We start from the raw sequence: 16,650 nt of genomic DNA, 5'->3' as shown, positions 1-16,650 counted from the left end.
AGTCTTAAAAAAAGACTTGTTAGTTCTAGTGTTATTAATATTGTTGTGCTGAAGACTGATGCCTCCTGGGTTTGAGCTTCTAGGGATGTGACACTTAATATGAAGGAGGATTACACATTCAGACTAAATCAAGTTAGATCAGACAGCATAATCACTCATCACTTTATCAACCGAGACCCGAACATGAACGCTTTAGCATTAATATTTTTCGCTTTAGCTTTGTGAAGCATAAGAAGCTCGTGTTGAACCTGCCCTCAATGTTTCCTTTCCCCTCAGAGAAAACCTCAACTTAGGTCATATTGAACCTTATCCAACCAGAATCTGAGTGCCGCTAGAAGGTAAAAGGTAAACAATTAAGTAAGCACACATCCTTACTTCACTGAGAATTAAACCCATTTAGAGTTCCTTCAACTACTGACATTGGGCCGGGTACCTCCAGTTTTAACTGCTTTAACACCAAGGCATGCTTTACTGGTAAGTTGCACAATTTTGATTTATTCATTCTTTCTAGTGGCCTTACAGGTCACTTAAACCAGGGCATTAGTAATCACCAGACACCACATGTATGAAATATTTCCAGGAAGTGAAATATGTGTTTTAAACAAAAAGGGTCAATCCGTCTTTTATGACCAATTTCCCTCAGCACAATCATCTCCATGCAACATAGAGATCTGATAATGTCGGGTCTCATTTTTGGCATCCATGGAAAGCATACATCTGATTTTATCTTATATCATCTCTCATACACACACACACACACACACACACGCACACACGCACACACACACACACACACACACACACACAAACACACACACACACACACACAGACTATTAAGCAAAGACACACAAAACAGACAAATCAAAACCGCTCACATATCTTGGGAAAACTGCCCGAGAGAAAATAGAGCTATTGCTTTCAGGAGCAAGACCAATATTGTATCCAGAAACATAAGCATCATCTGGTCTGAGTGTGAGAATAACAAATCACACTCACCAAACAAGAGAAACACCAATACAATGTCTTTTATCACAGTTGTAACACTGCGACTTAACATCAAGGTGTGGATTCTTCCAGAGTAAATTCTGAATCTCTAACGTATTTTAACAAATAATTTCTTGTGAAAAATATAAGAGGAGTTCCAGGAGGACTTGGCTTAAAAATCATTGCAACTCCTTGGTTGGTAGTCTTCTTAGTTAGTCTAAATAGTAAACAACTGTTGGACTGGCTCATTGATGTGGTAGTCTCCACTGGATTCCATTACTGTTCAAATATTCACCACAGTTATAGGACATACAGGTAAAGCCAGATAATATATATTGTATAAAATTAGACATGACCTTTTTGCCACAGCCTGACTGTAAATTTGACTGAACAAGTTTTAGGTCTGGTAGGATTGCCTAAATTTCCGAAATTATTCTCAATAATTTCTATTTTGTAAATGTCAAAATAATGATTTTTTTAACTGGCATTGAATTCAGATGTTTGCATACACTAACATTGCCACTCTTAAACTATTTGAGAAAGGGCAGATGATTATTTCTGACATTGTGAGCTTCTGAGTTAAATAGAAGCATACCTGTGCATCTCTTTGCAGGCAACACCTCAAACATGTTGGTTCTTTGTGTTTCAATATGGAAAAATCAAAGGAAATCAGGTAAAATATCAGGATTAGAATTGCAAACCTCCACAAGTCTAGTTTATCCTTAACAGGTACAATTTCTAGATTACTTAACCATGCTCATCGATTCAAGCAATTATTCCAAACCCTATGGAAATGTCCAGCCATCATAATGTGCCCCAGAGAACATGCTATTGTGCATATTAACACCAGAATAAAAGCAAAAGACCTTATGAAAATGTTGGGTAAAATTTGTAAGAGAGTGCCCTCTTGACATGGGCTGAAAGGCCACTCAGAGAGGAAGAAGCCATTACTTGGCAACATAAAGCAACTTACAAAACTGAATTACAGTTTGCAAATGCATTCATGGACAAATAGCTTCTTTTTGGGGACATGTCCTGTAGTCTTATTAAATTAAAATTGAAGTGTTTGTCCATAATGACCATCATAACATTTGGCAGAAAAAAGAAGGAAGCTTGAAAGTTTGAGAGCACCATTCTAACCGTGTAACAGGGGAGTCAGCATCATGTCGTGGGAGAGCTTGCGTTAGGAAGGACTGGTGAACTTCACAAAATAGATGGCACCATGAGCAATGTTGAAAAATTAGGGCAATACATCAAGACATTGAAAGGAATTCTCGAACAACTGCTTCATATCATTTAATAAAGGCAAAGGAAGTAAAATACTTAAGTTAATAATATTTATCAGGTGAAATACTTTCCTTAATTACAGATATCAATTTTCAAAGGGGCTACGAAGAAACTGGAAATGTGAATATAAAGTTAAACTAAACCCAAGGACAGCATTTAAAACAGTCAGTCAGTCAGTCAGTCATTTTCTACCGCTTATTCCATAGTGGGTCACGGGGGAGCTGGTGCCTATCTCCAGAAGTCTATGGGCGAGAGGCGGAGTACACCCTGAACAGGTCGCCAGTCCATCGCAGGGCAAAGTCTATGGGCGAGAGGCGGGGTACACCCTGAACATAGCATTTAAAACAAACAAACAAAAAAAAACTAACAAACAAAATTGTAAGGCAGGAGTTCCCAAACTTTTCCATGCCGTGGCCCCCCAAACAGAATTGGCTTCTGGCTGGGGACCCTCTTTGCAAATCCTCAGACAATGTAAAGAATATGTAAAGACACATCAACTTTTAGAATGCTTTTTCTTACTTTTATAAATTATTCAATAATTATTACATTTGTTTAGCATAGGAATATTATTATCTAATAGGTTTTCAGCACTGTCTCATAATCCCACTGAGTAACAACAAAGCTACTGATGAGACCAGGGCAGAATAAATCAAACCTCTCTTTGAAGTGTGTGCGTGCAGAAGTGAAGTCTATTAAAATTAGAAAAATTAAGAAAAATCTTTTTTTTTTATCTTTTGAGAAAACGCTTCACTTCTGTAAATAAATCTTTAATAGCAAAAGGTTGAATTCTCACGCCAATAATCAACATATTTATCTCGTACTCGTACTCGTCGTCTTCCACTTTATCCGGGACCGGGTCGCGGGGCAGCAGACTCAACAGAGACGCCCAGACGTCCCTCTCTCCAGACACCTCCTCCAGTTCCTCCAGGGGGAGCCCAAGGCGTTCCCATGCCCGAGCCACCTCAACTGGCTCCTCTCGATGTGGAGGAGCAGCGGCTCTACTCCGAGCCCCTCCCGGATGGCCGAGCTCCTCACCCTATCTCTAAGGGAGTGCCCGGCCACCCTACGGAGGAAGCTCATTTCAGCCACTTGTATCCGGGATCTCGTTCTTTCGGTCATGACCCAAAGTTCATGGCCATAAGTGAGGGTAGGAACGTAGACCGACCAGTAAATTGAGAGCTTTGCTTTTCGGCTCAGCTCTGTCTTCACCACAACGGACTGGCACAGTGCCCCCATTACTGTAGCAGCCGCAACGATCCGTCTGTCGATCTCCCGCTCCATTCTTCCCTCACTCGTGAACAAGACCCCGAGATACTTAAACTCCTCCACTTGAGGCAGGAACTCCCCTCCAACCTGAAGAGGACAAGCCACCCTTTTCCGGTCGAGTACCATGGCCTCGGACTTGCAGGAGCTGATCCTCATCCCAGCCGCTTCACACTCGGCTGCGAACCGCCACAGCGCATGCTGTAGGTCTTGGCTAGAGGGGGCCAGCAGGACCACGTCATCTGCAAAAAGAAGAGACGAAATCCACTGGTCCCCAAACCCGACCCCCTCCGGCCCTTGGCTGCGTCTAGAAATCCTGTCCATAAAAGTTATGAACAGGACCGGTGACAAAGGGCAGCCCTGCCGGAGTCCAACATGCACTGGGAACAGGTCCGACTTAGTGCCGGCAATGCGGACCAAACTCCTGCTCCGCTCGTACAGGGACCGGATGGCCACTAGTAAAGGGCCCCCGATTCCATACTCCTGGAGCACCTCCCACAGGTTATCACGAGGGACACAGTCGAATGCCTTCTCCAGGTCCACAAAACACATGTGAACCGGTTGGGCAAACTCCCATGAACCCTCGAGCACCCTGTAGAGGGTGTAGAGCTGGTCCAGTGTTCCACGGCCGGGACGAAAACCACACTGCTCCTCCTGAAGCCGAGGTTCGACTATCGGTCGGACTCTCCTCTCCAATACCCTGGCGTAGGCCTTACCAGGGAGGCTGAGGAGTGTGATCCCCCTGTAGTTGGAACACACCCTCCGGTCCCCCTTCTTATGAAGGGGGACCACCACCCCAGTCTGCCAGTCCAGAGGCACTGTCCCCGACCGCCACGCAATGTTGAAGAGACGTGTCAACCATGACAGCCCTACAACATCCAGAGACTTGAGGTACTCAGGGCGGATCTCATCCACCCCCGAAGCCTTGCCACCGCGGAGCTTTTTAACCACCTCGGTGACTTCAGCCTGGGTGATGAAAGAGTCCGACCCCGAGTCCCCAGCCTCTGTTTCCACCACGGAATGCATGATGGCAGGATTGAGGAGATCCTCGAAGTACTCCTTCCACCGCCCGATAATGTCCTCAGTCGAGGTCAGCAGTCTCCCGCCCCCACTATAAACAGTGTTGGCGAAGCATTGCTTCCCCCTCCTGAGGCGACGGACGGTTTGCCAACCGGTAGTCCTTCTCCATGGCCTCACCGAACTCCTCCCAGGCCCGTGTTTTTGCCTCTGCCACAGCCCAGGCCGCAGCACGCTTGGCCTCACGGTACCCGTCAGACGCCTCAGGAGTCCCACAAGCCAACCACAGCCGATAGGACTCCTTCTTCAGCTTAACAGCATCCCTTACTGCCGGTGTCCACCACCGGGTTCTGGGATTGCCGCCGCGACAGGCACCGCAGACCTTACGGCCACAGCTACGGGTAGCAGCATCGACAATAGATGCGGAGAACATGGTCCACTCAAACTCTATGTCTCCAACATCCCCCGGGATCTGGTCGAAGCTCTCCCGGAGGTGGGAGTTGAATACATCCCTGGCCGAGGGCTCCGCCAGACGTTCCCAGCAGACCCTCACTATGCGCTTGGGCCTGCCAAGTCTGACTGGCTTTCTCCTCCTCCAGCGGATCCAACTCACCACCAGGTGATGATCAATGGACAGCTCAGCCCCTCTCTTCACCCGAGTGTCCAAAACATGCGGCCGAAGATCTGATGATACGACAACAAAGTCGATCATCGACCTCCTGCCTAGGGTGTCCTGGTGCCAAGTCCACTGATGGACACCCTTATGTTTGAACATGGTGTTCGTTATGGACAATCCGTGACTAGCACAGAAGTCCAATAACAAAACACCACTCGGATTCAGATCGGGGAGGCCATTCCTCCCGATCACGCCTCTCCAGGTGTCACTGTCCTTCCCCACGTGGGCGTTGAAGTCCCCTAGCAGAATAATGGAGTCCCCGGGAGGGGCACTATCCAGCACCCCCGACAGGGACGCCAAGAAGGCCGGGTACTCTGCACTGCCACTCGGCCCGTAGGCTGAAATGATAGTCAGAGACCTCTCCCCAACCCGAAGGCGCAGGGATACGACCCTCTCATCCACTGGGGTAAACATCAACACGAGACGGCTGAGCTGGGGGGCAACAAGCAAACCCACACCAGCCCGCCGCCTCTCCCCGTGGGCCACTCCAGAGTAGAACAGAGTCCAACCCCTCTCAAGGAGATGGGTTCCAGAGCCCACGCTGTGCGTGGAGGCAAGCCCGACTATTTCTAGTCGATATCTCTCGACCTCCCGCAGAAGCTCAGGCTCCTTCCCCCCCAGCGAGGTGACATTCCACGTCCCTAGAGCCAGCCTAAACATCTGGGGATCAGGCCGCTGAGGTCTCCAGGGTGGGACCCCGGCTCCGCCGTACCGGGCGACGTCACGTGCCTCAATATTTTTTTCTTCATGGGGGATTCTTGAACCACTCTTTGTCTGACCCATCACCTAGAGCCTGTTTGCCATGGGAGACCCTACCAGGGGCATTTAGGCCCCAGACAACATAGCCTTTAGGATCATTTGAGCACTCAAACCCCTCCACCACGTTAAGGTGGTGGTTCAAGGAGGTTCAACATATTTATATTTAAGAAAAACAACATTGAGAGATCCTCGACAGCAGAGTGACTGTATGAAGCCACGTGGTTAACGTACTTACAGAAATGTTAAAAGGACGATATTGGAGTTTAAACAAAAATTCAACATGGAAGACTCGCCATCACCTCCAGCTTTGTCTAATTACTCCTCAATGCAGCTCTGCTCCTCCGATCAACGTCAAGTCTGCATTCCTCCCCGGCCAATCATCCTTCAAGGCTCCGCTTTAAAAGATCTTCATCCATGGATTCCTCCGTTCTGCAGCTGAACTTTGACCCTCCTCCACCCCATCTCCACCATTTGGCTTCTCCTCAGGCCTCCACTCCACCACCAGGATCGGATCTCAGGGGAAAGACATCTCTAAATCTAACCCTAAGATGTTCATTCAAGCGCATGTCATTCTCAGCATTCACGTCTTCCACTGGGGTCCAAGCTCCAAAGAAATAAACATTCACTAATAAACTTTTCTAATTGCATCCCTGTCTTCTCTTTGTGAGTCTTTCCAGGTTGAATTTTCATTTGAATTTTAAACATGTATGTTGTCAGGTGAAATGCAGGAACAAATGTACGTTCACACCATAACTCGCCTGTAGTTCATTTTATGTAGTGCTTTAGGTTCAGGTAAATCTTCCGGTGCTGTTAACTATAAGAGAAAACCTTGTAATAAGCCTGCAGGCACGCACAGTCTTGATTTTTTTCTTTCTGCTCCTCATCTACATGGTCGACAGGACATTATGAGCCAACAACCTCTATAAAAACCTACATCAGGGACACAGAAAAAGCCACTTAACTCTGCAAGTAATTACAAACAAAAAAGGACAGAGAACATGCCAAGTAAGTTATATTATATACATGAGAATAAGTTTTCAATGCTGGACAATAAGCATTTTCTTTCCATTCTAACTGTTCACATCAAATTCAATTCAATTCACTTTATTTATATAGCGCCAATTCACAACACATGTTGTCTCAAGGCACTTCATAAAAGTCAGGTACATACATTCCAATTAATCCTAACCATTGAACAGTGCAGTCAGATTCAGTTATTTATTCAAATTGGATAAAACGTTTTTCTGTCTAAGGAAACCCCTAGTTCCTAGTATGGACTAGTGATTCCACCTCAGGGCAATTTAGAGAAACCAATTAACCTAACCGTCATGTTTTTGGAGGAAGCTGGAGTACCCGATTATAGACTATAGTTATATAGTTTAATTACTAACTCAAAAATGAAAGTTATAAACTTTTTTGTCAAATTCAATTTGTAAACAGCTAAGTCACTTTATGTTATGTAAATATTTACTGTCATGGCAAAGGGAACCCCGGCTTTGTGTGGATTAGCTTTTTCCTACTGAAACATTCGGTATTGACAGTGGTGCAAAATTGTGTGAGCACAGAAGGAGAGAGAGAGTCAAAGGACTGGTTTATTTTCCCGTAATTTCATTTATGCCTTAAGGAATTTAGAGCTATACTAGAAATTTAATTAAAATGAGAGAAAATAGGTGCAAGGGGATATGATGCTGAAAATAAAAGCAGTGAATGAGTCCAAGATGACTTGGTTAAGGAAAATGAAGAAAGAATAAAAATGTAGTAAGGAAATAAAGAAAAAAACAGAGCGGAAGTTTGGTTATTCAGGGGAGGAAGAACAAATGTATCAGCATCTTTGTATGTTAAATAATGCAACTGCAGCAGAGACACAAACAAAAGACAGTGTCTGCATTTCACGCTGGGACGAACTGCAATATACTTGTTAAGCTAGAACATCTGTGGCTTTGGAAACAGCTCTTGCTAAAAGAGGAAACAACTTCTCGCAAAAATGCTAATTTTACTCGTTGCCGCATTTAAATAATCTCACTGGCCTGTGAGAGACAACTGTTGATAAGTTCTGTCAGTTCTGTCTGTTGTCATGTTCTCACCAAAACCCCCACAAAGTCTTATCTTCCCCTTTGTGTTTGTATGAGTGGATGCTCCTACCCCATCTTTGTAGAGTAAAACTTCTCACAACAGGAAGACGAGTGGCTGCTCTGAGTGAGAGCAAAGCATAGCTGACAAAAACAAGCTGTAAAGTTAAGTTTGGAGTGCCATATTTTAGAAAACACACACATAAACACACACTTGATTTCTTATGCATGTCACCTTTCGCCTGTTTTCTACCACAGCTGGTATCTCGGTGTGGAGTTTTTTATTTCCATTCAGGAGCTCTGAATGCAATAGCATAAAACAATGTGTCATATTTAATTTTAACTTCTGAAATGCTTTTTGAATGTCACATCCACTTCATGAATACAAATGATCCTTCAAATGTTGGAAGGTGGTGAAATAAAAAGTCAATTTCTGTATAAATGGTGAGGGTCAAAGAAAAACGGAGGAAACAACTAAACATCTATTAGGAAGACAACATTTCATCCTTGATGATTTTGGTTTTCTATATATTCTGATTGGCTTCTGTTTATGTATATACCCTCTGGCCACTTTATTAGGTAAACCTAGGTAGATTTTGGCTTAAAGCTAAAGCTTAATGCAGTTCCTGCAGATTTGCCACGTAAACATCCATGATGCAAATCTTCTGTTCCTCTATAATCCCTAAGGGGCTCTGTTGTATAAAGAAATTCAGCAGATAAATTATAGAAATGTGCTGCTCAAGGGGGGCAGCATGTTGGAATAGCTCTGTTACTTTCCTACTTATTTATGGGTTGTTTTTTTTTCAACATTTAATTCCTTCTTTTATGGCTGAAGCATTGCCTCTGGGAGGATTTTTGCTGCTACTTTTTTTTACTTTTGGACATTTGTTATGATATATGTAACCGTAGCAACAAGGTGGATTTTGACAACCATAAGCAGCTTTTTTGATTTGATTTCCGCTTCGGATTAATAAAGTTTTTTTTATTTATATGAGGACTGTGGAGTCATCTGAAGATCGGCACACTGTGGTCATAAAGGGATGGATATGGTACACAGAAATACTCTGAGCTGTTGTGTTAAAACAATGCTCAATTGGTATTAAGAAACACAAAGTGTGCCAGGAAAATATCCCCACATCCTTATAATACAACAACCACCAGCCTGGATCATTAAGAAAAGGCAGGATGGATTCATGTTTCCATGTTTTTTTGCACAAAATTCTGATCCAACCTTCTGAATATTGCACCTAAAACCAAACTTATCGGATCAGTCAATGTTTTTTCAGTCTGTTATTGTCCACTTATGGTAATATATGGTAATATATGCCTGTTCTTTGCTCAATCTCATGTGGTCTTCATCTGATGTAGCCCATCTGCTTCGTTTTGTGCGTTTAGAGATGGTATTCCACATTCCTTGATTGTCATCATTTCTGTCATCTTGAACCACTCTCCGCATTTTCTGCTGACCTCTTTCTAAATATCTAAGGTTACTAAAAGCTATGAATATGACCTCGTTTAGTATAACCCGGTTCAGAAGATGTTTCCTAAATATCAGTGTTTTGTTCATGTTATTTTGTTGTTTATGATAGAGTAGTACTTCATTATTGCTTTACGTGAATATTGTTCATGAAGGCTTCATGTAGTTCATGACTCCAGATTTGCAGTTTACCAGCAGTCATGATCCTTGGAGGGTTTTAAATTGTTCTGTCCCACAGAATAAACTATCTTGAGTAGTTTGGAGTTTTCAGTCCAATTTTCCTTGTTTAGAGGCCCCTTCAAACAGGATCATGCTGTAAAGGAAAAAAAAAAAATCACCCAGAATGTGCATAGACTTTGCAGGGTCTTGGCAAGGTCTCCTGTAGTGTACCAGGAATAGAGAGGACTCTCCATTACCCTTGATAGTATTTGAAGTATTTTAGACATATTGGACAGTTTAAAGCAGAATTTGAAACAGCCAGAGCACCCCTCTGCCAATGATACAGCCTGATCACCCAATTACCAACCTAAAAAATACATATTTTGTCAATTTCAGTTAAAATGGGACTAAACCCAATGTAAAAGCATAATCCCACCCCCATATAAATTTAAAAAGAGCCACCAAAGTAGGCAGTGCGAACAGACACCAAGGGGCACAGCTAAGTGTGGGGATGAGTGGAGGGGGTTAAGCGGGAGGGTGGTCAGGAAAATAAGCATGATGCCGGTAGTTTCGCCACTTAAGGGAGGCCTGAGTCTTATCAGTTTGAACCACTGTCTCAAAGCGCTGACTCAGCGATGCTCGAAGCCAGTTCTTGGAGGACAGAACAGGTCCAGCTTCTGAGTGGTAAAGTGATGTTAGCAGTATAATTGCTAACATGGGCTAACATTCAAAGCAGTAACAAACTTTCAGAAAATGTACATTTACATGTAGATTTATATCATCTCAAGTAAAGCATATGATCAAAAGTATAAAGCACAAAATTGTGACGGGTCAAAGTAACAAAAATTAACTTGAAATGAATTGAAGGTGTGAAATACTGAACATGGTAAAATTGATCATCGCGTTCACAGTGTAATTTTTTGTTACTTCCGGTAGATTGGAACATGGCAGCAGCCTCGGTGCGACAGCGAAGTACTTGAAGCCCATCGCTATTTGACTATTTGTCAAAGGAAATAAATCAACCAAACTAAGGATTTAACTCAAATAATCACTGATGCGCACCATGGTTTTGTGGTTTAGGCAGTAGCTTGTTATTCAAAAGAGTCCAATATACAAACAAAAGTATATCTTTTCAAAGGTTTATTTTCAACAAAACAAGGAAAAGGACAATGGCAAATGTGGGTTCCACCCTTCCATCCAGTAGTTAAACCCAGCGGTAGGTCCAACACGATGACCCGGTAATCAGGCACCTTCTCTACAAAACAATACAGAGCACAATATAAACAAACATTAGAATACAAACTCTCAAGCTAGGGGGCGTGAAATAATGATAAAAGAAATTAAAAATTACACAAGGGAGGAGCAAGACAACTTTTAATATAATTAGTCCTGTTTTCCACAAAAACTTTAAAATAATAGAATTAGCTTTCATCATATTTTGAGGTGATATATACATAGAATGACATAAATAACCTTTGAAATGCAATCTGCTTTAATTAACAAATTTCTTCCAAAAATGGTCAAGTCCCTTGACAACCAACGGCTAAGCCTTTCTTTCATTTCAACTAAATGATCTGAGATGTTATCACCTGCTCTTCTTAAAAAATTTTTAGATACTAGTATTCCCAAATATATGACTTCATTTTTGACTCTAATTGATGAAATGCTTTGATGTGTACAATTATGATTTGGTAGAATCTCACATTTTTATCAGGCGTCTTCTCTGGAAGAGGGAGGGAACAGTGCTCGGTCAGACAGCTGCTGAGGCGAGCTGGTGCCGAGAAACGCCGAACCTGTTATTTTAAATTAGAAGGAATCTTAATAAATCCGCTTCGACCCGCAATGAATCATGGGAAAATTGTGGGTCATGGACTACAAAACTCTGTGGTCGCGCCGGGGCTGCTGCCATATTCTGACCTACCGGAAGTAACAAAAATTACATTGTGAATGCGACGAATGATAAAATTGAAGTAGTGAAAATGAGGGCGCTAAAATCAAGGCGGTGTATGAAAACAGGCAATGTTAAATTTGATAACCTTAATATTTATAACATTAATATTTACCATGTTATCATTTTAACGACCTCTAAATTCCTGGATTATAATTTTCACAGAGGCAAAATTAAACACATGTTGGTTTTTACGGCATGTAATTTTACCATGTTCATTATTTCACACCTTCAATTCATTTCAAGTTAATTTTTGTTATTTTCACCCCTTATACAAAATACTATGATCCATGTTCGCAATTTCAACTCCCGACTCGCCACGGGGGCGTGTGTGAGGGAGACTGTTTTATACCTGAATATGACGTAGACATGTACCAAGCTGTCCGTTTGAACCAATGAGAAAATTCAACTGCAGTAGCCATCATTCAACCCAAAGAGGGCAGCACTAAGACAGTTTAAGTTTGCATGAAAATGTAAAAAATTGCACATTAACATAAAGATAGCACCCTCAAGGCCCAATTTATACAAGTAAATTGGATTAGATGACTGCGAATGGGAAAAGTGTCTTAGGTTGATGTAATCTTGCTAGTTTTATTTCTAGTAATATTTTTTTTGTGATTTTTCATCGTGTTCTAAGAAACTGTTGCCTTGATGTATTTCACATTATTGCAATTACTTATGCTTTATCTGTCTTGTGTTTTTATCTATTTCCATTTCCTATTAAATATTTATATATTTCTTTAATAATTTCTCACTCAGATATGTTGTAGCTAATAGATAGACACTGTTTTATTTTATTGCAGACTAAGTAGTATACAGTGAAATCATAATAATTTGATATGATCATGTGTGATCCTTCTTTTCGATTTAGTTCCTCATCAACACGTCTTGATTTCTGAAAAGAAATCTGTGCAAATGGGTTAACACACAACAGAAATTCTGTTTTCTACAGTATAACGTTATTTGCTGATTCACTCTTAAAGTTGTCAAATATTTATTTCTCTTATCATGCCATGTTTTTTATATAAGTCGACTTTCTTTACTGTAATCTTTCTTATGCCTGTTTTATTGCTTTTCGTAATGCATTCTTTGGTGTCCTTTAAAATGATCTAGAGACATTGCAGATTTTCCTCTAGTCATCACAACTTCTCAAAAACATTTGACGAAGCTGTAAGAGATCTGAGCCATTGTGACCTCCTCTAAAAAACATGTACCTTGAAAAACATCTAGTGCTAACCTGACTGTCTGCTGCAAAAAAAACAAAGTGTAGAAGTTTTATTTTTGGAGCTTTTGACCTCTTTTGGACTCTTTTTCATCGTATTTCTCTGTGTCTCCACACCCTCCAGCCCGGAACTGTTCCGGTCTCAGAACCTGCTCTGAGTGTTTGGAGAGAGTCGAGTGTGGCTGGTGTGGCGATCCCAGCAACACCGGTAGAGGTGTGTGCATGGAAGGTTCCTACCGAGGCCCCCTGAAGCCTGCGAACACACGGTCTGCATCTAGGGTGCGAGACAGAGACATGGTGGTGGATCAGAGTCTCTGCTCATCTGACAGAGGCTACAACTGGGCCTTTATCGAATGTCCTGGTGAGTGGACCTTTGCACCAGATCGCACAGAATTTTGTTTGTGTACTCTTCTGCTTTTCACTTAGCATAAATAATGTACTGACAGTTGAAAAAGTTCAACAGGTGTGACTACATTAGCATTTTATCATGTTGCAACCACATACATAAAAACTTTAAAAAAAAGTTTGTCATAGACCAACACAAAAATGCACGTGCTTGTGAAGAAGGGAAAATGATACATGGTTTTTAATATTTTGTAACAATACATTGTTGATCCACTTTTCGCTGCATTTGAAGCTGCCAGCTTTGCACCTCCGGAGATAGAAAGTTTTGGCCATTCTTTATTGTAAAATCACTCAAAGTCACTCAGAATGGATAGAGAGCACCTGTGAACATCAGTTTTCAAGTATTGCCGCAGACTCTAAAACGGATTTAAGTCTGGAGTTAGACTGGTCCATTCTAACACATAAATATATTTTAATAAAAATTATTCCATTTTAACTCTGGCAGTATGTTTATGGTAATTGTCCTGTTGGAAGGTGAACCTGCATCCCCAGTTTCAACTCTTTTGCAGCTTCTGACAGGTTTGCTTCCAGTATTGTCCTGCGTTTAGCTCCATGTTCCTATCAACTCTGACCAGTTCCTCTGTCCCTGCAGAAAAAAAAGTTCCCAACAGCATGATGATGCCACTACTACGTGTCAATATGGGAATGGGGTAATTAGGTTTAGGTGAGATGTTAGGGATCCTCTAAATATAGATTAAGTGAATTTTTTTGTTTGCAATGTATTGACTTTATTTTGATTTAGTTTAATACTTTTCTGGAAAAGAAGGAGAAAATACATTTGCATGTCAAACTTATGGATTTACATTTGAAAAAAATGTGATACCATGTGCAATTTTCCTTTCAGTTCACAATTAGGTGCAAGTTTGTTTTAATCTATCACATAAAATACCAATAAAATACAATGAAGTTTGCCGATATGAGAAAACATGATGATAAAAGTTAAAGCGGTGTTAATAATTGTGCAAAGCGATGAACATTCCTCTGAAGAACAGAACTGTTAGTTCTTTTCTTGTTTGACTTCAAGCATGCAAGTTCACTAATAATGATTCAGGTAAAAGAACATAACAATCTAGTCCAAAGTTAAAGTAGTGAACTATTTTAGCAACAGTTTAAAATAAAAAGTGCAAGGAAAGCTATTCCATTTCTTCTATTGCACCTAATAAACCCACCAATGCTGCGTGTCTTGTTTCCTTCCAGCGTGTCAGTGTAACGGCCACAGCAGGTGTGTGAATAGCAGTGTGTGTGAGCACTGTGGGAACCTGACAGGAGGGACGCACTGTCAGACCTGCATGCCCGGTTATTATGGAGACCCCACCAATGGAGGGAAGTGTAACGGTAAGGTCCCTAAAGGTTCAACGTGTTTGTTCGAGTCTGTGAGCTGCGAATGTGGTCTGATCATTGCCAGATCTCTCCAGAGAAAATGTTATCAAAGGAAAATCCATAAGATCCACAATTTTTTCAGGACAATTATATACTAATCCTCTAAAACTGTATAAAGCATTTTATCTCCCTCTTCACAGCTTTTATGTCATGAAGCAGTCATTCTTTTAAAGCACAACATTGTAATAGTAGCCCACAGCCTTATGGGGGCAGTGTTTAAAAGCTTTGGGATGTGAAAAGTTGTTATTTTATAGCAGAAAGTGGAGCTGCATGTACAGGGGTTGGACAATGAAACTGAAACACCTGGTTTTAGACCACAATCATTTATTAGTATGTTGTAGGGCCTCCTTTTGCGGCCAATACAGCGTCAATTCGTCTTGGGAATGACATATACAAGTCCTGCACAGTGGTCAGAGGGATTTTAAGCCATTCTTCTTGCAGGATAGTGGCCAGGTCACTACGTGATACTGCTGGTGGAGGAAAACGTTTCCTGACTCGCTCCTCCAAAACACCCCAAAGTGGCTCAATAATATTTAGATCTGGTGACTGTGCAGGCCATGGGAGATGTTCAATTTCACTTTCATGTTCATCAAACCAATCTTTCACCAGTCTTGCTGTGTGTATTGGTGCATTGTCATCCTGATACACGGCACCGCCTTCAGGATACAATGTTTGAACCATTGGATGCACATGGTCCTCAAGAATGGTTCGGTAGTCCTCGGCAGTGACGCGCCCATCTAGCACAAGTATTGGGCCAAGGGAATGCCATGATATGGCAGCCCAAACCATTACTGATCCACCCCCATGCTTCACTCTGGGCATGCAACAGTCTGGGTGGTACGCTTCTTTGGGGCTTCTCCACACTGTAACTCTCCCAGATGAGAGGAAAACAGTAAAGGTGGACTCATCAGAGAACAATACATGTTTCACATTGTCCACAGCCCAAGATTTGCGCTCCTTGCACCATTGAAACCGACGTTTGGCATTGGCATGAGTGACCAAAGGTTTGGCTATAGCAGCGCAGCCGTGTATACTGACCCTGTGGAGCTCCTGACGGACAATTCTGGTGGAAACAGGAGAGTTGAGGTGCACATTTAATTCTGCCGTGATTTGGGCTGCCGTGGTTTTATGTTTTTTGGATACCATCTGGGTTAGCACCCGAACATCCCTTTCAGACAGCGTCCTCTTGCGTCCACAGTTAATCCTGTTGGATGTGGTTGGTTCTTCTTGGTGGTATGCTGACATTACCCTGGATACCGTGGCTCTTGATACATCACAGAGATTTGCTGTCTTGGTCACAGATGCGCCAGCAAGACGTGCACCAACAATTTGTCCTCTTTTGAATTCTGGTATGTCACCCATAATGTTGTGTGCATTTCAATATTTTGAGCAAAACTGTGCTCTTACCCTGCTAATTGAACCTTCACACTCTGCTCTTACTGGTGCAATGTGCAATCAATGAAGACTGACTACCAGGCTGGTCCAATTTAGCCATGAAACCTCCCACACTAAAATGACAGGTGTTTCAGTTTCATTGTCCAACCCTTGTAGTTTGAAACCGGAATGTGGTGAGTGTGTTGCGACCTAGACCAGATGCAGCAGTTGAGACATTCCTTCATGCTTTGTTTGGTGTCATATGGAAATCATTACAGACCAAACAACACAACCATAGGAAAAAATGTGTGCTGTAGTTTGAGGGGTTGTTTGGGGGAATTGTTTGGATTGTGTGTGCCGAGGTGGAGAAGAATCAGTAGTGACCAGAGAAAGGACTGAGTGAGTGAGTGCTGGTGAAGTGAGACAGAGGTGAAGTTGCATTAGTTTCTCTGTGACTGATGTGCGTTTTGGCTTGGTGGTGGCGTGACATTAAATCACTCTTAATCATTTTCTTATTTCCTGGCGGATTTTCACAGCGAGTGTTGCGCTGATGGATGCATGCCTCCCACACCCACCTCGCTCCTCTGTCCTGAACAGCCACTGAGTCGCTCTCTACTCTACTTTGGCCT

General features: G+C 42.3%; 1 protein-coding gene across 3 annotated transcripts in view; it reads left to right on the top strand.

Moving 5' to 3' along the window:
- Positions 1–16,650, top strand: part of LOC124859164 (attractin-like protein 1) — a 482,005-nt gene that overhangs the window by 135,733 nt on the left and 329,622 nt on the right. For all 3 annotated transcript variants that reach the window (XM_047351754.1, XM_047351757.1, XM_047351755.1), the window contains exons 19-20: positions 12,987–13,223; positions 14,465–14,602. In XM_047351754.1, coding sequence (XP_047207710.1) covers positions 12,987–13,223; positions 14,465–14,602 — 375 coding nt within the window. The remainder of the gene's footprint in view (positions 1–12,986; positions 13,224–14,464; positions 14,603–16,650) is intronic.

The sequence above is a fragment of the Girardinichthys multiradiatus genome, chromosome 22 (genome assembly GCF_021462225.1).
Source record: "Girardinichthys multiradiatus isolate DD_20200921_A chromosome 22, DD_fGirMul_XY1, whole genome shotgun sequence".
In the NCBI taxonomy this organism is placed as follows: Eukaryota; Metazoa; Chordata; class Actinopteri; order Cyprinodontiformes; family Goodeidae; genus Girardinichthys; species Girardinichthys multiradiatus.
The sequence above is the reverse complement of the archived record's forward strand: the minus strand, read 5'-3'. Positions and strand labels throughout refer to the sequence as shown.